General features: G+C 39.9%; 1 protein-coding gene across 1 annotated transcript in view; it reads left to right on the top strand.

Moving 5' to 3' along the window:
• The window catches only part of TMPRSS11D (transmembrane serine protease 11D), a gene marked incomplete at its 5' end in the record, with an annotated part of 34,633 nt that extends 18,278 nt beyond the window's left edge, over nucleotides 1–16,355 (top strand). Inside the window, 4 exons of the mRNA XM_036324798.1 lie at nucleotides 804–981; nucleotides 8,103–8,362; nucleotides 9,574–9,716; nucleotides 15,556–16,355. Of these exons, the coding sequence (XP_036180691.1) occupies nucleotides 804–981; nucleotides 8,103–8,362; nucleotides 9,574–9,716; nucleotides 15,556–15,717 (743 nt within the window). The remainder of the gene's footprint in view (nucleotides 1–803; nucleotides 982–8,102; nucleotides 8,363–9,573; nucleotides 9,717–15,555) is intronic.
• Between the last annotated feature and the right edge of the window lie 9,469 nt (nucleotides 16,356–25,824).

Here is a 25,824-nt window from a genome sequence, read left to right as displayed (position 1 = left end):
CTCCTGCTCACTCCAGCTCCGTGGCTGCCACCATCTTATTTGGGTTAATTTGCATACTTGCTTCTGATTGGCTTGTGGATGTGGCTTGTGGGCATGGCTTGAGCATAGCGGAGGGACAGTTAATTTGCATGTTTCTCTTTTATTATATAGGGTTCCATATGTGATACCATGCAGTAGTTGTTTTTGTCTGGCTCATTGCAGTTAATACAACACATTCAAGGTTCATTAATGTTGTTGCAAATGACGGGATGTTTTTCTTTTTAAGGCTAAATATTATACCATTATTCCATTTTGTGTGTGTGTGTGTGCACGCACGTGCGCATGCACATGCTACATTTTCTTGATCCATTCATCCATGGACAAACACTTAGGTTGTTTCCATACAGCATCAACATTTTTAATAGCTCCCAGGGATACCCATATTGCAGTTCACAGACAATAGTCTGAGTAGTGAGGCTACAAAGAAGATGGAAATTTCCTAGTGAACCCAACAGTGACCTATCATGACCAACCCCAGCTCATGAGGAACTCCAGAGAACTCTGAAGCTGTTCCAGAATTTGAAGTGACACATCAATTAAGTTCAGAAATGTTCTCTAAAATTCAGTTTAGAGGCAACAGTAGTCACATAAGTACCCTAAAAATATAGCAAATTGATCATGCTTCTAGAAGGGCTAGCATTTCCCGGGAAAGAATACATAAAAGACAGAATACATAAAAGTCATAAATGATGAACTCTTGCAACATCTCCCAAAAGTAAATGAATCATGCTATTCCCAGAACACTAATGCTCTTTTCTCATTAGAATGCGGGGCCCATCCAAACCTAATATCATTGTCTGAAGAGAGAGTCGTGGGAGGCACAAAGGCTGGGGAAGGAGACTGGCCATGGCAAGTCAGTCTACAGCTGAATGGCGTGCATCACTGTGGCGGCGTCCTGATCAGTAAGACATGGATCTTGACAGCAGCTCACTGCTTCAGAAGGTGAGTGCACAGCTACCTACACATCGGGAACAACTAGGAGGGGCATATACATGAGGACTCCACCCATACCCTAAGGACTAAACATGATTAGATTGAGTCAGAAATAATTCAATGCAAAAAAATTGAGTATTTTCTTCCTATTCATGATAGCAAAAATATTTTTTCACCTTCAGCTAGCTAATTTATTCCTGTATTTCAGGTAATTGTATATCACCATGGTAAATAGCAAAGATTTATATGTCAGAATGTTTAATTTAAATCTTAGCTGCAAAAGTTAGGAAATTTATCGAACCTCCACAAGCCTCATTTTTATTTATTTATTTTTTCAAATTAGGGCAAATAGGGACATACTGTTATCTATGTCTTAGTTTTATTGGCAGAATTAAATATGCTAATGCAAACATGTTAAATGATAGCACAATAGTTTGCTGCAAAAAAATTGCACATTATATCATGTAAGCTAATCAACAGACTGATGGCTGATCTCAAACTGCCTATGCCATTAACAGTGTTATCTATTTTAGAGACTAATTAAACAAACACTGCCCCTTCCTCAAGGGAGTCTAAGTTCTAACATAAAAGTAATGACCAATTACTTGGAGTAACATAAATAAATTAGTTTAAACAATTTATAGAGAATTCTTTATTGATGTGAATACAGGTTATCCTATCTAATAAAAGAGAAACCTGGTAATTGGCGTACAACCGCTACCCCTCCCATTGGCTAATCAGGGCAATATACAAAATAACTGTCAGCCAAGATGGCGGCCGGGAGCCAGGCAGCTTGAAACTAACATGAGGCTTGCTTGCTTCAGTGACGGAGGACTCCAACTTTCTCCGCCTGCCGCTGCAGGCCTCTGAGCTGCAAGCAACTATGTAACAAACATAGAAGCTAAACAAAACCCCAGAAACCTGCTGGGTTTCAGCCAGCAGGATCACAACATTGTAAGCAAAGGCCAGAAACCTACTTTCAGCAGTGAAGGCCTAAGAGCTGGAGCCAAGCCTCAAAGCTAAAGCTGGCCCAGAATAAAAAAGAAAAAAGAAAAAAAGGAGCAGTTGGGAGCTTCAGTCACCCCCAGCCTGAAAACAGCCCTCAGCTCCTCACCCAGACTGGCCAGGCACCCCAATGGAGACCCCCACCCTGAAGGGTGTGTGACCAGCTACAAACAGCCATCATCCCCTCACCCAGGCCAGCCAGGCACCCCAGTGGGGACCCCCACCCTGATCCAGGACACCCTTCAGGGCAAACCAGCTGGCACCCACCCATGCACCAGGCCTCTACCCTATATAGTAAAAGGGTAATATGCCTCCCAGCACCGGGATCAGCGGAGCCATGAGGCCTCCTGGCACCGGGATCAGTGTAACAGGGGACAGCACCCAAACCCCCTGATCGCCCTGCGGCTCTGTGTGTGACAGGGTGTGCCGCCCCAACCACCCACCCCCCCCACGGGCCCTGCTCTGTGTGTGACGGGGTAGAGCCATAACCTCCCCATCGGCCCTGCCCTGAGTGTGAGAGTGGTGGCACCCCAACCCCCTGATCGGCCCTGCTCTGTGGGTGATAGAGGGCGGTGCCCCAACCCCCTGATGGGCCCTGCTCTGTGCATGACAGGGGGCTGCGCCCCAACCCTCTAATTGGCCCTGCTCTGTGCATGACAGGGTACAGAGCCCCAATCCCCCTGATGGGCCCTGCTCTGTGAGTGACAGGGGGTGGCGCCGCAACCTACCCATCGACCCTGCCTTGAGTGTGACAGGGGATGGTGCCCCAACCCCCCAATTGGCCCTACCCTGAGTGTGACTGAGGGTGGAATCACAACCTCCTGATCGCCCTGCTCTGTGTATGACAGGGGGCGGTGCCCCAACTCCCCAATCGGCCCTGCTCTGAGCCCGACCAGGGGCTGGACCTAGGGATTGGGCCTGCCCTCTGCCATCCGGGAGCAGGCCTAAGCCAGTAGGTCGTTATCTCCCGAGGGGTCCCAGACTGCGAGAGGGCACAGGCTGGGCTGAGGGGCCCCCCTCCCCCCCGAGTGCACAAATTTTTGTGCACCGGGCCTCTAGTCCTATATAATAGAAGATAAACATGCAAATTAACCATCCCTCAGCTATGCTCGAGCCACACCCACCAGCTACGCCCACCAGCCAATGAGGCGTGAGTATGCAAATTAACCCAACAAAATTGGCAGGTAATTTGCATACATAGAGCAGAGTAGAAGAGCTGGCATCTTCAGGGGACGTGGCTCCCTCGGTCACTGGAGAGCCAGTGGCTTGGGGGGACATAGATCCCTCAGTCGGGGGACACCCAGAGCGCAGGGAGCACCAGGAATGCTGGGAATCGTAGTTCTGGTAGCAGACAGATCTCCTAGACTAGAGCAGCGGTTCTCAACCTGTGGGTCGCGACCCCTTTGGCGGTTGAATGACCCTTTCACAGGGGTCCCCTAAGACCATCCTGCATATCAGATACTTACATTACGATTCATAACAGTAGCAACATTACAGTTATGAAGTAGCAACGAAAATAATTTTATGGTTGGGTCACAACATGAGGAACTGTATTTAAAGGACCAGAAGGTTGAGAACCACTGCACTAGAGCAAAGTGAGCCTGAAGCAAGTTGCTGTTGTAATTGGGGATGGAGGGAAAGCAAAGGTGAGAGACATAAGTAAAATTAGAGTGTCTAGGAAAAATTAAAGGGAAGATATCCTAAAACTTCCAGCAAATCTCCACCAATGGAGCAAAGAAAAAAAACAACCTCTATTATTCTGTGAGCAACAAACCAAACTGGATTGGGGGTCTCAGACAATTCACTCATATGATTGCAAAGACAGACAGAAACTCCTGGATTGGAGAGTGCTCCTCTGAGGGCTCCCAGATTGGAGAGGGTGCAGGTTGAGCTGAGGGAACCCCCTCCACTCCCCCACCCCTCCCTCAGTGCACGAATCTTCATGCACTGGGCCCCTAGTTGTTAACATAATTAGAGTAATAAACTATAGTAAGATACATAAACTTATTCTATTGTCATAAAGAAAAGGCCCTACTTCTCATAATAGAAGATCTTTAGACTTTCGTGTGACTAAAACCTGCCAGGTTCAGACCTACCTTATCAGTAGGGTATCCTAGACGCAAACACTATGAAAGAACTAAACTCAAAAAGTTCTCTTAGAAAGTGAGGATGTTCTGAACTCATGTGTCTCTGACTATATCTATTCTCTTCTCAAACTCTTCCAATAACACCTGTCTCAAATCCATCCTCCTTACCACACACGCCCAAAGCACTCCAATTTTAGCAATTCAGGTTTATTTCTCAAAGCACCAATCTTAAGCGCCAACCAGATTACCTTACTCTCTGCCCCTGGGCTCTGCTTACATTTTCCCACTTCAGAGCATTTGCTCAATCTAATTATTCTCTTTGAAATGTTAATATTCCTTCCAACTCTCCATGTCTATTGGAATTCTATAAAATCTTCACTAATTTAAGAAGTCCTTTACAAATTTGATGGTACTGCCTCATACTACAATGCCTGTTTCAAAAGTGTTTATTAAGTTAAGAGGGAGTAACATTTAAAAAGATTAGTACATGTATTCTGAACAAATGTTTTAGGAAACCCAATATTATTCTGAAATTTTCTTATGACTCAATATATTTTTTACACAATGAATACATTTTAAATTTCTGATAGCAGAACTTTCTGATATCAGGAGTAACCAAATTTCTGATTTAGATCAGCACATTTATTGCTATATATAAGAAAATACAAGCAACAAAATTAACAAAAACATTTCAGTCTTCATTGCCACCTAAAAGGAATGGCATTAATTGATTTTGATCACCCTTCAGTTTAGGAACCAGAAATGCAAATACCTGAACTTAGCAACACGCACTTAGAGTAATCAAGAATGCTATAGAAAGAGTGCAGGATTCTAAGCTGTATTCAGATCCGACCACCAAAAGCTAAGTAAAGGCCACAGTTATAAATGAAAGCCACAATTATAATGAAAGCCACAGTTATAAATATCACCAATGATAACCAAAGAATTCCATGATTTTAAAGGCTTGGAACATTTGGGGAAGTTTGTCTCCCCAAATCCTTCCATTCACTACCCTGACTTATCCCTGAGAGCTGGCAAACTACATGAACCTTGTATTGGCATCTCCCCGTAGACCTGATTGTCACTGAGAACCCATTAATGAGGATTTGTTTGGGGCAGGACCAATCTTATGTCAAGGGACATAGAAGTGATGAGGCCCTCATAGAAAGGAGTCTTGAATTGTTACCTCCTCTATGAAGTTTTTCCTGATGCTCCTTTCCTTCTCCTACCTTCTTCTCACAAAAGTATGCTTATTAACCTTTAACAGTAGTGCCTGTAATTTATGATTATCTCTGTTAGGCTCCTCCTTCATTAGTGTGTAGAGCTGCTCAGTAACACATGGATCCTAACAGCAGCTCACTGCTTCAGACGGTGAGGCCACAGCTACCTACCCATCTGGAACAACTAGGAGAGACATGTCCATGAGGACTCCACCCATAATTATGTATATTCTTATTCTCAGAGAGTCATACTATTCATTATACAAAGTAGATACTTAGTAATGGCTTGCTGAATTATAACTAGTGAAAAGAATAGTTACCTTCACTGAGTATTTACTTTGTGCCAAGCACTATGCTTGACATAGTTTACTTGTCTGAATTAATGCTTAAAATTGTGTGAGAGGAAATCATCTATCACATTTTATGCATTGAATAAACTGAGAATTAAAGAGTGTAAGTAGCCTTAACCGGTTTGGCTCAGTGGATAGAGCATTGGCCTGCAGACTGAGGGGTCTCAGGTTTGATTCCAGTCAAGGGCATGTACCTTGGTTGCGGGCACATCCCCAGTAGGGGGTGTGCAGGAGGCAGCTGATCAATGTTTCTCTCTCATCGATGTTTCTAACTCTCTATCCCTCTCCCTTCCTCTCTGTAGAAAATCAATAAAATATATTTTTTTAAAAAAAGAGTGTAAGTAACTTTCCCTAAATAATATTGCTAATATGTGGCATAGCCAAGATTCAAATCTAAATCTTACTGGTTCTCAAACCATGATCTTATCCATTTGCTGGAAGAAAAAAAAAATAAAGGAAGAAATGGAGACAGGGAAGCAAGGAGGCGAAGAGGGAAGAAATACACAAAGAATATATTTTAGAATCTTCACTGAAAGACCCTGATCAAATGAAGTTCAATGTAAAATAATCATGTATTTGCTTGTGAAATATTTTTTCTTTAGAATTTTTAACTAGTATTTACTTTATACAAGCTACTGTGACTTATAAAAGTATTTCCTGGATATATAAGTTTTATTTTCTGTATCAATTCCACTGTCTATATCTAACCTCCACAAAACCATTAAATTATTATTTGGTTTCATTTTTAAAACATATTTTTATTTATTTTAGAGAGAGAGGGAGAGAGTGAGAAACATCAATCGGTTGCCTTCCAATTTGCTGCTTTCCATATGTGCCCAACCTGGGACCAAACCTGCAACCCAGGTATGTGCTCTGGCTGGGAATAGAACCGCCAACCTTTCATTGCACAGAATGCTGCCCAGCCAACTGAGCCACTCCAGCCAGACTACATTTTGTTTTTATTCAACTTTAGGAGCACATTGAGTTAACCCTACAATTTATAGATCCTTATTTTCATCACTCTGTACAAGATCTTTCATTTTATTTTTCTCCTTTTATATGTGGATCCTACTTCCACTGCCCCCATAGGCCTCACACTGATATTTTAAATATGTCTTCAAATATACAATTACCTACAAAATGTATAGGGTGTGTGTGTGTGTGTGTGTGTGTGTGTGTGTGTGTGTGTGTGCCCTTCATTTATATAAGTAGCATTGTACTCATATTATTCCTTATTTTGGGGGCTCAATCCTGGGAATTTTAATCTGGTCCACCATAAACTCCACCATATACCTTTATTCAAGTAGGTTGTTCCAACTTCACACACACACACACACACACACCCCCTCATTTTTGCCTCTCTACAAACCTTCAAGAATTTCTCTGAAATATGTACCCAGAAGTATATGTGCAGTCTGCCAAACAAACTAAAATGCTTTCCAGAAGCTTACATCTTTACCAGAAATGCAAAAGAGTTTGAACTTCTCTTCACCGACACCATGTTATTCTCTTCTTAAACTGTTGTCATTCTCATGAATATACATTAGATGCTCATTGTTATATTTTCCATTTCTCAGCTTACTAGTGGGTTTGAGTATTCTTTTACATACGTATCTACTAGCTGTTTGACCTTCCCCTTCCATGAACTTTCTATCCACATATTTTGCCCATTTTATGACAGTTTTTCTGCACATTTATTATTGGTTTACAGATTTCTTTCTATATATTCTACAAAAGTTTTAGATATTAAACACTGCAAGTATTTTTTCATGGTTTCTCATCCATCTAGTAAACTTATCAATAGTATACTTAACTTTGATTCCATGAAATTCATCCATTATTAACCTATGGTCTGTGTTTTGGGAGTTTCACTAAGAAATCCAAATTTCTAGATCACAAAGATAATGCCTTAGATTTTTTTTATATTAGTGAATGGTTTCACCTGCCCCCCCCCATACACACACACATATTGTACACATGTACACAGAAATCTTCAACAAGCCTCACAGTACAGAAAAATCATTCATTAACTAATAAAAGATGGGAGTCCCTTTTCATAAATACTATTTAAATAGAGCTTTTGGCTAAAGGCAAGGCAAGGAAAAAATACAGATGGAAGAAATGAGTTAAAACTAAAGTAGAGATTCCTTCAGACTTCTTAGTTGTTTGGATAGGAGGATGTAGAAAAAAGAAACATCAATAAAGGCATATAAAAGTATCAGAATATCCTTACTGAGATTTCACCAACCTAAGATATATTTTCTAAAATCTTTCTATGTTTCTTTATTGTGTCAGTGAAGAGTTCAACTCAACTGCTAGCTATGTGATACAGAAATATATAGCAAAGAGGGTTGACCAAACAGTTTCTAGATGGCGGTGAGGGTAAAAAACACAAAATCCAAATATTTAACATGCTTTCAAATTCCCTATTCAAATCCATGATTACTTTCTTTCTTTCTTTTTTTTAGCTACTCTGATCCTCGTAGATGGACTGCCACCTTTGGTATTTCCACAGCATTTCCTGTAATGAGAAAAGCAGTAAATACTATTTTGACCCATAACAATTATAACTTTGTAACTCATGAAAATGATATTGCAGTTGTGAAGCTTGTAGAAGGTGTCACCTTTACCAAAAATATCCATATGGTATGTCTCCCAGAGGCTACCCAGAATATTTTACCTGGTTCCACTGTTTATGTAACAGGATGGGGATCACGAGCATATGACAGTAAGTATCTCAGGAAAAATAAAAAATCTTCTGGTACTTGCTATTATATAATCTTTTTAAATTAGGGAACACCTGAAAGATGGATTCTACAAACATAGCCATACTATATTCTGGTCAGTCTAACCTGTAGTTACTCCTGAGTTCCCTCAGCAAAACAAAGCAATGCCCCTAGCTACTATGGAGAATTCCCAAATGCACAGGAAAATGTAAAATAAGGTGATAAAGAAACATGAGTTCTTCATAGGGAAATACAAGATAAAGTGATGAAAATACATGAATTTTTCAATGACGCAGAGACTCCATGTTACTCAAATGGCTCCCTTATAAGAAGAAAAATAAAATAACATTCTTTAAAAGAGAATTTGGCTAGATATTATCTAAGGGTTTTAACACCCTTTAAGGTATTAATAGCCATGGGATGAAATAAATCCTGCCTCACGCAAGACACTCTAGGTATACATAAATATAGCTCAGATTTATTTATTGAGTGAATAAAATGGAAATAAATATGAGGGCAGTATGAGGAAGCAGATAGGGCCAAGGGGAAAATAAGAGTATCATCAGCTGAGGAGTGGAAAGATAGCGTTAACAATTTTCATGGGATTTACGCATGTTGTAGATGTCTCTCCAGGATAACACAAAGATTTTCCTGGGTTTAATTGTCCAGGGAAATATTTTATTGCGTTCTGATGGTCCAATGTGATTTGGTGTAGTATATAAAAATTTGTGCGAATCACAAAAATGGCATAGTTTTTTGATGGAACATCAATATAAAATAAATTAGTTCTTTAGCCTTGAAAACAGACTAGTTTCTCTTTTGTTGCTATATTAAAGGCTATTCGACATGTAATTTTCCAATTCAAAGTCAGTCAGTAGATAATTTAAATGCTACTCGTCAATTTTAAGATGGCAGATTTATTTTTTTGTTCTTAAATTCTAAGTGGCATCACAAAGCGAAAGGAGAGAGAGAGAGAGAGAGAGAGAGAGAGAGAGAGAGAGAGAGAGAGAGACTGATCTCTGTAAAAAAGGTTATCTTTCTCTACTCATGGGTATCTTTACTGAGAAGAGACACCTAAGTACATCTTAATAGCCTTCTTTTCTGAATAAGAGATAAAGTTTGGAGTACAGTTATTCCTTCCCATATTCAATGTAGAGTCTTCAATTTATTTACTTATTTTGAGTCTATTTTCTTTCTGATTTGTAATTAACAGGCAACCCAGTTCCAGAACTAGAACAAGGACAGGTCAACATAATAAGTAATAATGTATGTAATGCACCAAGTAGTTATGATGGAGCAGTCTTGTCTTCAATGTTATGTGCTGGACTGGCTCAAGGTGGAGTGGATGCATGCCGGGTAAGTTCAAGACAATGTTATCAATGACTTCACTCAAGTTTATAAGTTCTCACTAGCATGTGATACCGTGATAGGCAAAGATAATAAATTGTAATACACAGTCCTGGTCCTCAAAAAATGTATGATCTAGATTTTAGAGATAAAATTTATTTTATGAGGTTGATTTGTCATGAAATACTAGTTTTGAGAAGGCAGATTGCAGAGTGGTTAATCCAAGCTCAAGAACCAGACAGGCCTGAGTTTGAATTCCTTAAACTCTATAACCAATTATTTTATCAATAAAATGAGGATAATAATAATAGTAGTAGTAGTAGTAGTAGTATCTAATGTTTTTACATCCTACTAAAGAGTAGATGGAGATTAAATTTGTAGGGTACATACTAAGCAGCAAGGAAATACCAGCTATTTTTATTGTTATTAACCTAGATCATGATCGCTGGCATTAATAACTGTAATCTCAACTGTTTAATCACTATGAGGGTTTAAGTAAATTAATTACTCATCTAAGAGTCATGGACAATAATTGATTTTAAGATTAAATAATACCTCAATATCAGCACCTTGAAGATAGAAAATTTATTTTAAAAGCTTAATTACTTGAGTTATAACAGCTCTCAAATTGTAAAACAGCACAAATGTGAAAAAAATTTAGATCTAGCCTATCATTTCTAACAAGTATAAAAATGCAAACAATAAATATGAAATTCTCCCTTTAAAATCATTACAATAATATTTTAATACTAAAAATTTTAATTAAGTTATCTACACCATTGATGTGGTTATATCCTTTCATAGATTTTATCAGAAATCCAGTTCCATATATTAATAGCAACAGCTTCTCGGTTTCAGAAACTACATTACTGGAATTAAGAAAAATCAATCTGTTTTCTTGAGGAATTTGATACTGTTTTCCTGGGAACTGTATGCAGAAAAACTAGGTTTATTCTTTCCTCAAACATTACTGACTTTTTTATTTAGTGCACATGTTTTTAAAAAGTGAATAAGAAGAACTTCTTACATAACTTTTGTGAAGACCCCAACCCATGCACATTTTCCCCAAAATGAAACATTTTTATTGATTGCAAGTTGTGTGTAGGTGAGGGGTGTTGTTTATTTATTTTCAAGATACTGTTAATTACTCATGGCCCTTTATCCCCAGTTCAAGTGGATATGACTTTGTGGTAGAGACCGTTTGTTCTTCCCTTAGCAGCTTCTATTTTATTGCTAGCCTTGTTAACAACAAATTCTCAACTTTCATAGCAGTTTTTCAAATAATTCACTAATCTAATAAGCAACACACCTCTGCACTGACAATTTCAGATCTACTAAGAGCATTAACACACACTGACTTAGGGACACACATGAGTATAAAAGGATGTTATCATGCTTTACTCATGATGCCCTTTACCTTCGGCATATACAAATTCAGCTCTTCCCCCAAGCCTCCTTGAAGCCATAACTCATCTTGAAACTTTCCTGTGTATTCTACTCCAGGCCTCATTAATTTTCAGCTGAAATACTATAATGCAGACAGTTCGTGCCTCAAGAATAAATAGCACTTTACATAAGAGCTTATGATGTCCTTTTCATTTCTGTTCATTCATTCATTCAAAGAAAATATATTAGTTTCTGTGCATCAGACATTTGCTAACACAATGTGTTCCTTGCACTCAGCAAAGCAATGTCTAGAAGAAAGAACACAAGTTCAAATGTCTGCATAATCGGACAGTGAAGCTGGCTAGATACAGGAAAAAAATGACATGTTCTTCTTAGTTTAACATTTGCCTGTGCACTCTTGGTAAGACATTACACAGAAAATTGTCTTACAATAGTGGAAATAGCAGCAAAAAGGCAATGGTGAAAAAAGTGCTGAGAACTGGTTAACTGAAGCACAGATGCATAATCTGAAAGAGGCAGTGCCTCTGGTGATTCACACATTAACCCGTCTTCCCATCTAGACCAGTAATTAAGTAGGCATGGAAGCACTAGCTACCAAGGTCAGTCAAATGAATAGCAAACTATTCTAGAAGCACACTTGGTAATAATAGCTGATTTTTATTAGTACTAACTATATGCCAGGCATTATATATGTTAACCTCATTTAAACACTCAAAAACATTTACCGATGAGGAAACTGAGGCACAAGAAGCTATTAAACAGCTTACCGAAGGTCATGTTGCTGGTTAGTGGAGGATTCAAACACTGGCTAACTCCAGAACTCACAGATTTACCCCATCATGCAGCATGTAAGACCTACTAAATTTGTCTCCCCAACTGGAAAGCATATGCACATATTTGTTGGTTGATTTATTGTTATAATTGGCTGGTATTTCATGAGGAGCATTTTACTCATTGCCATGTAAATATCTTTCTGCTTATTTATAAAAATAAAAATATTGGATTTTTTATATTTATCTTTATTGTTGAAAGTATTACAGATTTCCCCTATTTTCCCCCATGAACTCCCTCCAACCTACTCCCACCCCCTCCCCAAGCCTTCGGCACACTATTGTCTGTCTCCATGGGTTATGTATATATGCATATAAGTTCTTTGGTTAATCTCTTTCTTCTTCAACCCCTTTCCCCGGTAAATCATCAGTCTGCTGTATGCTTCCATGTCCCTGGACCTATTCAGTTTCTTTTATTCATTAGATTCGAAATCTAAGTGAGATCATACGGTATTTGTCTTTCTCTGACTGGCTTATTTCACTTAACATAATACTTTCCAGGTCTTACCATGCTCTCTCAAAGGCAAAGAAATCCTTCTTTTTTACAACTCCATAGTATTCTATTTTATAAACTAAAGACCTGGTGTATGAAATTTGTGCACTTGGGGGGGGGGGATGTCCCTCAGCCTGGCCTGTGCCCTCTTGTAGTCCAAGAGCCCTCAGGGGATATCTGACTGATGGCTTAGGCCTGCTCCCCAGTGGGAGTGGACCTAAGCTGGCAATCAGACATCCTTAGTGCTGCCACAGTGGCGGGATAGGCTCCGGCCACCTTGGCTGCACTCACCAGCAGTGAGTCCAGCTTCTGGTTGAACAGTGCTCCCCCTGTGGGAGCACACTGACCACCAGGGGGCAGCTCCTGCATTGAGCATCTGCCCCCTGGTGGTCATTGCACATCATAGCAACCAGTCGTTCTGCTGTACGATTGATTTGCATATTAGCCTTTTATTATATAGGATGTACCACAGCCTTTTTAACCACTCATCTACTTGGGCTATTTCCAGATCTTAGCTATGGTGAATAGTCTTGCTATGAATATGGGAATGCATATATTCTTTCTGATTGGTGATTCAGGTTTCTTAGGACATATTCCTAGAAGTGGGATCACTGGGTCAAATGGAAGTTCCAGTTTTAATTTTTGAGGAAACTCCATGCTGTTTTCCATAGTGGCTACACCAGTCTGCATTCCCATCAACTGTGTACTTGGTTTCCCTTTTCTCCACCCCCTCACAGGACTTGTCATTTGTTGATTTGTTGATTGTAGACATTTAGATAGGTGTGAGTTGATATCTCATTGTTTTAATTTAGGTCTCTCTCTGATGATTAGTGATGTTGAGCATTTTTTCATATGTCTCTTGGCCATCTGTATGTCCACTTTGGAGAAGCGTCTATTTAGGTCTTTGCCCATTTTTTAATTTGATTTTTTGTTTTCCTTTGGTAAGTTGTATGAGAATATATATTCTGTAGATTAACCCCTTATCAGATGTATCAGTGCCAAATATGTTCTCCAATACAGTGGAATCCCCTTTCTTTTTTTTTAAGTATTACATATAGTATTACATATGTCTCCTTTTTCCCCCATTGACCTCTCCCCAGCCACTCCCACCCCCTAGCACATGCCCTCACCGCCCTTAGTGTCTGTGCCCATTGGTTATGCTTATATGCATGCATACAAGTCCTTTGATTGACCTCTTACTCCACCCCCTCTGCCTCCCCTGCCTTCCCACTGAAGTTTGATGTTCTGTTCAATGCTTCTATGTCTCTGGCTCTATTTTTGTTCATTAAATTCCACAAATGAGTGAGATCATGTGATATTTATCTTTCTCCAACTGGCTTATTTCACTTAGCATAATGCTGTCCAGTACCATCTATGCTGTTGAAAATGGTAAAAGTCCCTTCTTTTTTATAGTAGTGTAGTATTCCATTGTGTAGATGTACCACAGTGTTTTAATCCACTTATCTGCTGATGGGCACTTAGGCTATTTCCAAATCTTAGCTATTGTAAATTGTGCTGCTGTGAACATAGGGACGGATATGTTCTTTCTGATTGGTGTTTCTGAGTTCTTGGAATATATTCCTAGAAGTGGGATTACTGAATCAAATGGGAGTTCCATTTTTAATTTTTTGAGGAAACTGCATACAGTTTTCCACAGTGGTTGCACAAGTCTGTATTCCCACCATCAGTGCATAAGGGTTCCTTTTTCTCCACATCCTCGCCAGCACTTGTCATTTGTCAATTTGTTGATGATAGCCATTCTGACAGGTGTGAGATGGTACCTCATTGTTGTTTTGATTTGCATCTCTCAGATGATTAGTGACTTTGAGCATATTTTCATATGTCTCTCGGCCTTTTGTATGATCACTTTCAAAAAGTGTCTATTTAAGTCCTTTGCCCATTTTTTGATTGGATTGTTTATCTTGCTTTTAAGATGTATGAGCTCCCTATAAATTTTGGAGAATAGGCCCTTATCAGATATAACATTGGCAAATATGTTCTCCCATTCAGTGGGCTTTTTTGTTGTTTTGTTTTGTTGATGGTTTCTTTTGCTATGAAAAAGCTTTTTATTTTAATGTAGTCCCATTTGTTTATTTTCTCCTTAGTTTCCATTGCCCTATGAGCTGTATCAGTAAAGATATTGCTACGACATATGTCTGATAAAAAATAAAAAATTTTAATGACACCATGCAGGAAGAGTACTATGGATAGAAAGATAAGTGAGACTTCTAAAAACTCATTCAACAAATGTTTTCTTAGCATCTACTATGGGCTAGAAGCATAGAATACAGCAGTGCCTGGAATAGGGTAGGCCCCTTCCCCTGATGGACTTTACAGAATGACCAGAAAAGCAGACAATGAAGAAGTATCATGAAAATGCAAGGAAGGTTGCAGAGATGTGCAGCTGCCACAATGAGAGGAACTGACCCAGTGGGAGTAAGTTCAAACAGGCACACGAATGTGCTTGTGTAAAACCATGATGAAGCGGTCAAAAAGATACACATGAGATATAGGAACACAGGCAGTGACAAACTAATCCAGCCCAAAGGCAGAAGGGTTGACAGTGAGGAGGGAAGGCACCAGTGTTCAGGAAGGCTTCCTAAGGGAGATAAAACTTGTGCTAAGCAGCGTCAACCAAGCAACTGAAGGAGCCTGGGAAATGTCCTCATCTTCTCACACTTGCTGAAGGAATAATCTATGTGCTTGGAAAAGTTTGGTGATTTTCACATGACTTGGTATAATATCTTACCAGGTAATGTCAGACTAACTGTATTATCATAATGGCTATGACTTCTTCCACTACCATAAAAAAATAAACTCCTTGCCCTGACCGGTTTGGCTCAGTGGCTAGAACGTCGTCGGCCTGTGGACTGAAGAGTCCCAGGTTCGATTCCGGTCAAGGGCATGTACCTTGGTTGCAGGCACATCCCCAGTGGGGGGTGTGCAGGAGGCAGCTGATGGATGTTTCTCTCTCATGGATGTTTCTAGCTCTTTATCCCTCTCCCGTCCTCTCTGTAAAAAAATCAATAAAATATATTTTTTTTAAAATAAAATAAACTCCTTAACGCTTTGGGGTTGTCTTCACACTGAAATAATAATTCTGTTTCTGTTTCTTCAGGGTGACTCTGGTGGCCCACTGGTACAACAGGACACACGGCGGCTCTGGTTCCTCGTGGGGATAGTGAGCTGGGGGGAACAATGTGGTCTGGCAGATAAGCCAGGAGTGTACACTCGCGTGACAGCCTACCGTGACTGGATAGCTGAGCAAACTGGGATCTAGTGCAATAAATGCCTCTCTGTTGCAAAGTCTGTATGCGGGTGTGCCGGTCTAAAACTCTACGACTACTTTTCAACTGCAAAATAAACTGCAAGTTCCCTGTTTAATACCCTTTACATAAATATGGTTTCACCAGCAATTTTATCTTTCTGTATTACTATGGATTTCATATTTTCCTCAAGAAAACCATATGAACATTGCACAGTACTGTGGCAGCATGCCAGGCAGAGGAAGAGATGTATTACAGTTGTGGTAACTGCTAGTAGTGAGGAAATTGGGTCTTCAGGAAGAGATAAGAGGAACCCAGACACATCTGCAGCATCAAAGGCCTCTTCTCTAAGAAGTTTCACTGAAGCTGATACATAGGCAGAGTATCAAAACGTGCAAAAAGAAGTGGTGGAATAGCATTCAAGACAGAAAGAACAACATGAGGCAAGAAAAGATACTATTTATTTGAAATTTCTGCTTATTCAATATTTTATGGGTGGTGTTAAGTCTTAAAATTAAATATATATAAAGTCATTGTACAGTCCCACAGCAATCTTAATTATCCTGTAAGAACATGCTCCCATAACAGCTTACTAATGAATTTTAGGCATTTAAGATCAAAGCTAAAATATTCACTTCTCAACTAAGACTGAAAAAATTAAAAATAATTTTCAAGACAACTTTTATTAAATATATTCTTGATCTATCTGAAGAAGAGATTTTATTTCTTCCATAGATAAATTTAGGAAATACATCTATACAACCATTTGAGGTAACTTACAACTACATGGGGCTTTTTTACAATTAAATAGGAGAAATTTTAAGAACTTAAGAACACCAGTGACAGTTATTTTTTAGAATTTAAGAATCCTCAAAACCTAAATCCAAATAATGAATTGGAAGTCATGAGGGAAAAAATGTGAAGAACTAGTTTGCAAAGAGAAAGTTTAATTTCAATGAAATCATCTTAGAGAGACAAAGAGACTTTTCTCTTTCCCTCTTACTCTCTTTCCCTCTTTCCCTCTCATACACATACAAACATAAATTAAATAAGATATATTAAAATTTAATGACACAACAATTTATATCATCTGAATCATGAGTGTTACTGAATTTTTATGGGATCCTAGCATAGCTAAAGCGTGGTTATGCATGACCATCTATGTGTCAGGGCTTCCTCCTTCCAAAAGCTAACTTATGGGTACCAGAAAAACCACATGCGTTATGATGAAACCTTCTTATAATTCCTCGTGTAAAATTGTGAGACCTACATTGAAGTCATTTACTTTTAAAGAAAAGATGTTGAAAATGTAACCAACTCCTGGTGAAATATATAAACTGTTGACTTACATTATTTCAAATAAATCTTACAAATCAGTTCCCTGCCTAAGTATTTATGGAAGTTATGATTTATGAAGGACAATCCAAAACAATTTATGTAATTGGTTCTCCAGTAAGAGAAGTGCCAACTTGACTCTAAAGGCTTGGCACTTTCTGCTGCCTTATAATCAAGCTCTATAACTGAGGCAAGCGTCCAGCTTGGCACTCCCTGGCTCCACCCTGTGAGGACAACATTAAACTGGTAATTTAGAGTATGCCCCAAGGGGACCGGGTTTTGTACCTGTGTTGGTGTGTTTGAAAGTGTGTGTACTGTCACATAATCATAAATGTAATTTTGTTTATTCCTACATATTGAAAGCTATATAAAGGAAATTGCTTATTTAGAAGAATATAAATAAAACTCAATTATTTATTGAGGAGGTTGGAAGATGGCGGCTGGCAGGACGGAGGTGAGGGAGATGATGTGAGTGAGTGAGAGGGCGAAGGGAGAGTGTGTGTATGCGTGTGGTGTGTGTGTGAGTGAGTGAGGGACAGTTAAACCCAACAGGCGTACCAGGGGTCGGCAGACCACACTCTCCTAGACAGGGAGAGACTATACGGATGCAGGCACTCCCCGGACTGCGGGACTCGGGAAGGAGCCCACGCCATCTTGAAGGGGAGAGCGGCCCTCTGGGAACTCATCCGCACCACCACCCAGACAGGCCTTGGACACTGCCCGCAGCCACTCCAGCCAGGGTCCTGCTGCCCCACCTGCAGACTCCTGGACCCTGGGATCTCCACCTCCAAAGGAGCACCACGCCATAGGCAGTCCCTGGGAGCCACTGCGAGCCCCCCACTCAGTGCAGCCTCCCCCTCCCCAGCGGCAGACCTCCTGGCACCACATTCCCACATTTCCAGCGTGCAAGCCTCTGGAGCCCACCATCCTACAGGCAGCCCCTGGGAGCCACTGCAAGCGCCTGCTGGGTGTGATATTGTGCAAACGGGGGTGCACTGCCCCACAGGAGAAATTCTGAATTCACTCTCCTAAATAACTTCCAATAGACACTGTCACACAATTTCAGTACCAGGGCCCCTTAGGGTGCGTCAGAGCTCTGCGCACATGCTGCCAGAGGCGCGGTTTCCAGCAGGCAGGCATCTGGAGCCCACCACCCCATAGGCAGCCCCTGGGAGCCACTGCGATCCCCCACTCAGTGCGATATTGTACAGACAGTGGCACACTGCCCCACAGGAGAAATTCTGAATTCACTCTCCTGAATAACTGCCAGTAGATGCTGTCGCATAACTTCAGCCCCAGGGCCCCTCAGCGTACCTCGGCACTCCATGCCGCAAATGCACCACAGGTACCCCTGTGAGCTGCCACTGGGAGCGTGTGTATCCATCCACAGGCACAGCAGCAAAAACTGAGTCTTCCCACTCTACAGCTGCAGAACTCTGAACACATAATCGTGCTTTTCCAGGGCTCAGGCCTCGTGAGCCCACCGTGCCACAGGCGTGTTCTTATCCTAACAAGGGTGCACTACCCCAAGAATAGAAATTCTGAATACCTGGGTCCTGGATACCTGACCACAGATGCCTCGATCGCTTGGCTTCAAGAGGGCCCTTCAGAGTGCTCCAGGGTGCCACACTGGCAAGCACACCATGGGTGCCTCTGTGAGCTACCACTGGGAGGGTGGGTATCCAACCACAGGCCCAGCAGCAAAAACTGAGTCTTCCCACCCTACAGCTACAGAACTCTGTGCCTTTCCAGTGTGCAGGCCTCCTGAGCCCTACCACCCTCACAGACAGCACCTGGGTACCTCTGTGAGGCCCTGCTGGGCATGTGCAATTTTAGCCAAGGACACAAGGCAGCAAAAATTGGAACATATCACCCCCGCAGCTGCTGACATCTGGACACCACGGTTGCACCTTTCCAGCTCGCAGGCCTACATCAAGGAAACCCAAACAGCTCAAGTAGGGAGCTGTGCTAGATTACCAAGCTCAGGAGACCCGAGAGAACACACAAGCAGCACCCTCCTAAAAAGAACCGGGGTAGCAAAACAGTCAGATCTAGGACACAGAAACAATTAAAATGTTAGAGCAAAACATGGGGAGACAAAAAGCAAACCCCAAAGGAAAGAAAAAGAGGAATCAACAGAGAGGGAGTTTAATGAAACCAAGGCAAGTAACTACTCAGAGACAGAATTCAGAATAATGGTTATAAGAATGCTCAAACGGCTAGATGACAAATTCACGCAACTCAATGACAAATACACACACCTCAATGAGAATTATAAGGAGCTGAATGAGAACGTCACCAATATGAAAAGGAACCAAGAGGAAATGAAGAACAACATAGCTGCAATAAAGAACACAATGGAAGGCTTGAATAGTAGACTAGAAGAAGCTGAGGACTGCATCAGCTAGCTATAAGACAAGGTAGACAAGAAAAAAAAACACAAACACAGCAGCAACTGGAAAGAAAAATTAAAAAGCAAGAGGAGAGCCTAAGGGAGCTTTGGGATAACACAAAACAAAACAACATCTGCATAATAGGGGTACCAGAAGGAGAAGAAGAGAAGCAAGGAATAGAAAACCTGTTCGGAGAAATAATGACAGAAAACTTCCCCGATATTGGCAAGAAAAAAACTATGCAAAACCAAGAAGCATACAGAGCCCAAACAAGATGAACCCAAAAAGACCAACACCAAGACACATCATAATTAAATTGACAAACATAGACGACAAAGTATGAATCTTAAAAGCTGCCAGAGAGAGACAGAAAGTTATATACAAGGGATCTCCCATTAGAATATCAACAGATTTCTCAACAGAAACACACCAGGCTAGAAGGGAATGGAATGAAATATACAAAGTGATGCAAACCAAGGGACTGAATCCCAGAATACTATACCCATCAAGGGTATCATTCAAAACTGAAGGTGGAATCAGGAGCTTCACAGACAAAAAAGGACTAAGAGAGTTTATTACCACCAAGCCAGCAATGAAAGAAATGCTAAAGGTACTGCTGTAAAAAGAAGAAACAGAAAGGCAAGAAGAATCACAAATATTAAAAATAAAAATGACGACAAACAAGTACTTATCAAATTATTACAATGGAAAAAAACCAAACACTTTGAAGCTAAATAGCATGCTATTAAACAATGATTGGGTTACCAAAGAGATCAAAGAAGAAATAAAAAGCATCCTGTAAACAAATGACAACGAAAACACAACAATCCAAAATCTATGGGACACAATGAAAGCAGTCCTGAGAGGGAAGTTCATAGCTCTACAAGCCTACCTCAAAAAAACAAGAAAAAATGGTAATAAATTACCTGACCCTGCAACTTAAAGAATTAGAAAGAGAGCAGCAAGAAAAGCCCACAGTATCCAGAAGGAAGGAGATAATAAAGATCAGAGCAGAAATAAATGACATAGAGACCAAAAAACACAATACAAAAGATCAATGAAACCAAGAGCTGGTTCTTTGAAAGGATAAACAAGATTGATGAACCTCTAGCCAGACTCACCAAGAAACAAAGAGAGAGGACCCAAATAAACAAAATCAGAAATGAAAGAGGTGAAGTAACAACTGATCCCACTGATATACAAAGGATTCCAAAAAAAAATACTACGAACACCTCTACTCTAACAAACTGGACAACCTTGATGAAACGGACACATTCCTAGAAAAATACAAGCTTCCAAAACTCAACCAGGAAGGATCAAAAAACCTAAATAGGCCAATAATTACTGATGAAATTGAAACAGTAATCAAAATGCTTCCAGCAAACAAAAGCCCTGGATCAGATGGCTTCACAGGGGAGTTTTACCGAACATTCAAAGAAGAACTAAAACCAATTCTTCTCAGACTATTCCAAAAAATTCAAGAGGAAAGCACACTTCATAGCTTTTTCTATGAATCCAGCATTATCCTAATCCCAAAACCAGATAAAGACACCACAAAGAAAGAGAATTACATTCCAATATCCCTGATGAACATAAATGCTAAAAATCCTCAACAAAATTCTAGCAAACTGGATCCAGCATTACATTAGAAAGATCATACACGATGACCAAGTGGGATTTATTCCAGGGATGCAAGGCTGGTACAATATCCGCAAATCAATAAACGTGATACACCATATAAACAAATTGAGAGGCAAAAATCACATAATCATATCAATTGATGCAGAAAAGGCATTTGACAAAGTCTAACACCCTTTTCTGATAAAAACACTCAGCAAAGTGGGAATAGAAGGATCATAGCTCAACATAATAAAAGCCTTATATGACAAACCTACAGCTAACATCATACTCAATGTGCAAAAACTAAAACCATTTCCCTTAAGAACAGGAATAAGACAGGGATGTCCGCTTTCACCACTCCTATTCAACATAGTACTGGAAGTGCTAGCCAATGCAATTAACAAGAGGAAGAAATAAAAGGTATGCAAATTGAAAAGAAGAAGTAAAATTGTCCCTATTCACAGATGACATGATACTGTACATAGAAAACCCTAAAGACTCCATCAAAAAACTATTAGGATTAATAAATGAATTCAGCAATGTAGCAGGATACAAAATTAATGCCAAGAAATCAATGGCCTTTTTATACACCAAGAATGAACTTACAGAAAGAGAGATTAAAAAAACAATCCCATTTACCATCACACCAAAAAAATTAAGATACCTAGGAATAAACTTATCTAAGGAGGTAAAAGACCTATATGCTGAAAACTACAGGATGTTGAAAAAAGAGATAGAAGAATACATAAACAGATGGAAGAACATACCATGTTCATGGATTGGTAGAATCAACATCATTAAAATGTCCATACGCCCCAAAGCAATCTATAAATTCAATGCACTCCCCATTAAAATACCAAGAGCATATTTCACAGACCTAGAATGAACTCTCCAAAAATTCATCTGGAATAAAAAAAGATTCTGAATAGTTGCAGTGATCCTTAGAAAGAAGAACGAAGTAGGAGGGATCTCAATACCAGATATCAAGCTGTATTACAGAGCCACTGTTCTCAAAACTGCCTGGTACTGACACAAGAACAGACAGATAGATCAATGGAATAGAATAGAGAGCCCAGAAATTGACCTGAACCAATATGCTCAATTAATATTTGACAAAGGAGGCAAGAGCATACAATGAAGTCAAGACAGTCTCTTTAATAAATGGTGTTGGGAAAATTGGACAGATACATGCAAAAAAATGAAAGTAGACCACCAACTTACACCATACACAAAAATAAACTCAAAATGGATAAAGGACTTAAATGTAAGACAGGAAACCATAAAAATACTAGAGGAATCCAAAGGCAACAAAATCTCAGACATATGCCGAAGCAATTTCTACACCGATACAGCTCCTAGGGCATTGGAAACTAAAGAGAAAATAAACAAATGGGACTACATCAAAATAAAAAGCTTCTGCACAGCAAAAGAAACCATCAACAAAACAACAAGAACCCCCACTGCATGGGAGAACATATTTGCCAATGTTATCACCGATAAGGGTTTAATCTCCAATATTTATAGGGAACTCTTACAACTTAACAAAAGGAAGATAAACAATCCAATCAAAAAATGGGCAAAGGCCGAAACCGGTTTGGCTCGGTGGATGGAGCGCCAGCCTGCGGACTGAGGGGTCCCAGGTTTGATTCCAGTCAAGAGCATGTGCCTGGGTTGTGGGCACATCCCCAGTGGGGGATGTGCGGGAGGCAGCTGATAGATGTTTCTCTCTCATCGATGTTTCTGGCTCTCTATCTCTCTCCCTTCCTCTCTGTAGAGAATCAATAAAATATATTTTTTAAAAAAAATGGGCAAAGGACCTAAATAGACACTTTTCAAAAGAGGACATTCAGAAAGCCATTAGACATATGAATACATGCTCAAAGTCACTAATCATCTGAGAGATGCAAATCAAAACAACAATGAGGTACCATCTCACACCTGTCAGAATGGCTATCATCAACAAATCAACAAACTACAAGTGCTGGAGAGGATGCAGAGAAAAAGGAACACTCGTGCACTGCTGGTGGGAATGCAGACTGGTGCATCCACTATGGAAGACAGTATGGAGTTTCCTGAAAAAGTTAAAAATGGAACTCCCTTTCTGCCTAAGATTCACCCCATGATACACAAATACTTCTGAGGAAGCATAAGACCTCTGTGAGAAAGTTCGGAGTACTAGAACACTTGTTTGCTTGTTTAATTTGGTGCTCAACCATGAAACAAATCATCTAGAGCAGTGGTTCTCAACCTGTGGGTCGCGACCACTTTGGGGTCACCTAAGACCATCGGAAAACACATATATAATTACATATTGTTTTTGTGATTAATCACTATGCTTTAATTATGTTCAGTTTGTAACAATGAAATTGTGGGTCACCACAACATGAGGAACTGTATTAAAGGGTCACGGCATTAGGATGTTTGAGAACCACTGATCTAGAGTAAAGAAATCAAACCAATTAGAATTCAAATTAAATAGAAATTCATTTTGGAGAAAAAGGCACTGCATGAAATTAAAGAATTAATTTTAAAGCAAGCAGAGTTCACAGGGCTACCTCTACATGTAACCTACCTCCAAGCATCAAAATTAGACTGAAATTACTAAAGCAATACAAAATAAAACATTTGATACATTAATAAATGTTTCTCCTCTGAAAAAATTCATCCATCTAATCATTCATTCATTTCTTTCATCCTTCCATTTGTTTACCAATAGCTTTTGAGCATTTATAATGTATCAGGCAGTATTACGGAGTAGTCAAACAAGTTCTAAAAAAGAGAAACCAGGAAGAGGAAGAAGCAAGGTCAAAAGTCCTGAGGTGATTACAAGTCTGAGGGTTTGAAGAACTGTAAGAAGTTAATGTGACTGGGGCAAAACTAACTAAAGAGAGATGGGTTAGATGAGATTGAAGAAATGGGCTTGTGGGCCTTATGAAGAAGTTTGGATTTTATTCTAAATTTAAGACAAGATTTTGTGATCAATTTTCCATTTTCTAAAGATTTATCTGGCTACTCTAAAAAGAAAGAACTACAAGAAGACAAAAGTAGGAGGGAAATGAGTCAGGAGACACAATAACCCAGAGAAATAATGGGGCTGACTTGTATTGAGGGAGGGGAGCCAGGAGACACAGTAATCCAGGAAAACAATGAGTCTGACTTAGACTGAGACATGAGCAGTGAAGATGGTGAAAAATTGTTGAATTCAGGAAATATTTTTAGAAAGAAACAATAGGAATTTTTAATAGACGAATTTTAGGGGCTGAGAGAAAGGGAGAGATCAAGGTTGACTCAAATTTTGAGCCTGAACAACTGAGAGGAAAATTTGGGAGGAGGACTGAGTTTGGGGATGGGGAATCAAGAGTCTTTCTGAGTCTGTTACATTTGAAATGTACAAGCCAGCAGGTCAAGCAAACAATTGTAAATATAGATCATGAGCTTGAGGGAGGGATTGAGATGGGACATAATCACTTTGAAGGCATTTACATTTTCAAGGAAGTAGGAGAAAAAAGTCATTTTGAAGGACTAGAAGAAAGAATGGGAAATGTAGCTTTTAGAAAATAATACTAGAAAACATCTTTTTAATTTTCATCTCTCGGATGATCAGTGACTTTAAGCACTTTTTCATGTGCCTTTTGGCCTTCTGTATGTCCATTTTGGATAAGTGTCTATTGAGGTCCTTTGCCTATTTTTTAATTGGGTTGTTTATCTTCCTTTTGTTAAGTAATAAGAGTTCCCTGTAGATTTTGGAGGTTAACCCAGGGGTGGGCAAACTTTTTGACTCGAGGGCCATAATGGGTTCTTAAACTGGACCGGAGGGCCAGAACAAAAGCATGGATGGAGTGTTTGTGTGAACTAATATAAATTCAAAGTAAACATCATTACATAAAAGGGTACGGTCTTTTTTTTTTTTTTAGTTTTATTCATTTCAAACGGGCCGGATTCGGCCCGCGGGCCGTAGTTTGCCCACGGCTGGGTTAACCCCTTATCAGATGTATCATTGGCAAATATGTAATCCCATAGAGTGAACACTCTTGTTGTTTTATTGATGGTTGCTTTTGCTGTGCCTCACACCTATAAGAATGGCTGTCAACAAATCAACAAACAACAAGTGTTGGCGAAGATGTGGAGAAAAAGGAACCCTTGTGCACTGCTGGTGGGAATGCAGACTGGTGCAGCCACTGTGGAAAACAGTATGGTGTTTCCTCAAAAATGGAACTCCCATTTGACCCATTGATCCCAATTCTAGGAATATATCCCAAGAACTCAGAAACACCTATCAGAAAGAATATATGCACCCCTATGTTCCTAGCAGCACAGTTTAAAATAGCTAAGATTTGGAAACAGCCTAAGTGCACATCAGCAGATGAGTGGATTAAAAAACTGTGGTACATCTACACAATGGAATACTATGCAGCTATAAAAAAGAAGTAACTCTTACCATTTGCAACAACAGGGATGGTCCTAGAGAGCATTATGCTAAGTGAAATAAGCCAGTTGGAGAAAGATAAATATCACATGATCTCACTCATATGTGGAATCTAATGACCAATATAAACTGATGAACAAAAATAGACCCAGAGACATGGAAACATCGAACAGACTATCAAATCTAAGAGGGAAGGCAGGGGAGGATGCAGTGGGGGTGGGGGGGAGGAGATCAACCAATGAACTCATATGTGTATATGCATAACCCAAGGACTCAGAGAGTGGGTAGTGAAGGCTTTGGGGGTAGGGGGAAGAGGGCAATGGGGTGGAAAAGGGACATATGTAATA

This window comes from Myotis myotis, unplaced genomic scaffold (genome assembly GCF_014108235.1).
Source record: "Myotis myotis isolate mMyoMyo1 unplaced genomic scaffold, mMyoMyo1.p scaffold_m19_p_1, whole genome shotgun sequence".
In the NCBI taxonomy this organism is placed as follows: domain Eukaryota; kingdom Metazoa; phylum Chordata; class Mammalia; order Chiroptera; family Vespertilionidae; genus Myotis; species Myotis myotis.
The sequence above is the reverse complement of the archived record's forward strand: the minus strand, read 5'-3'. Positions and strand labels throughout refer to the sequence as shown.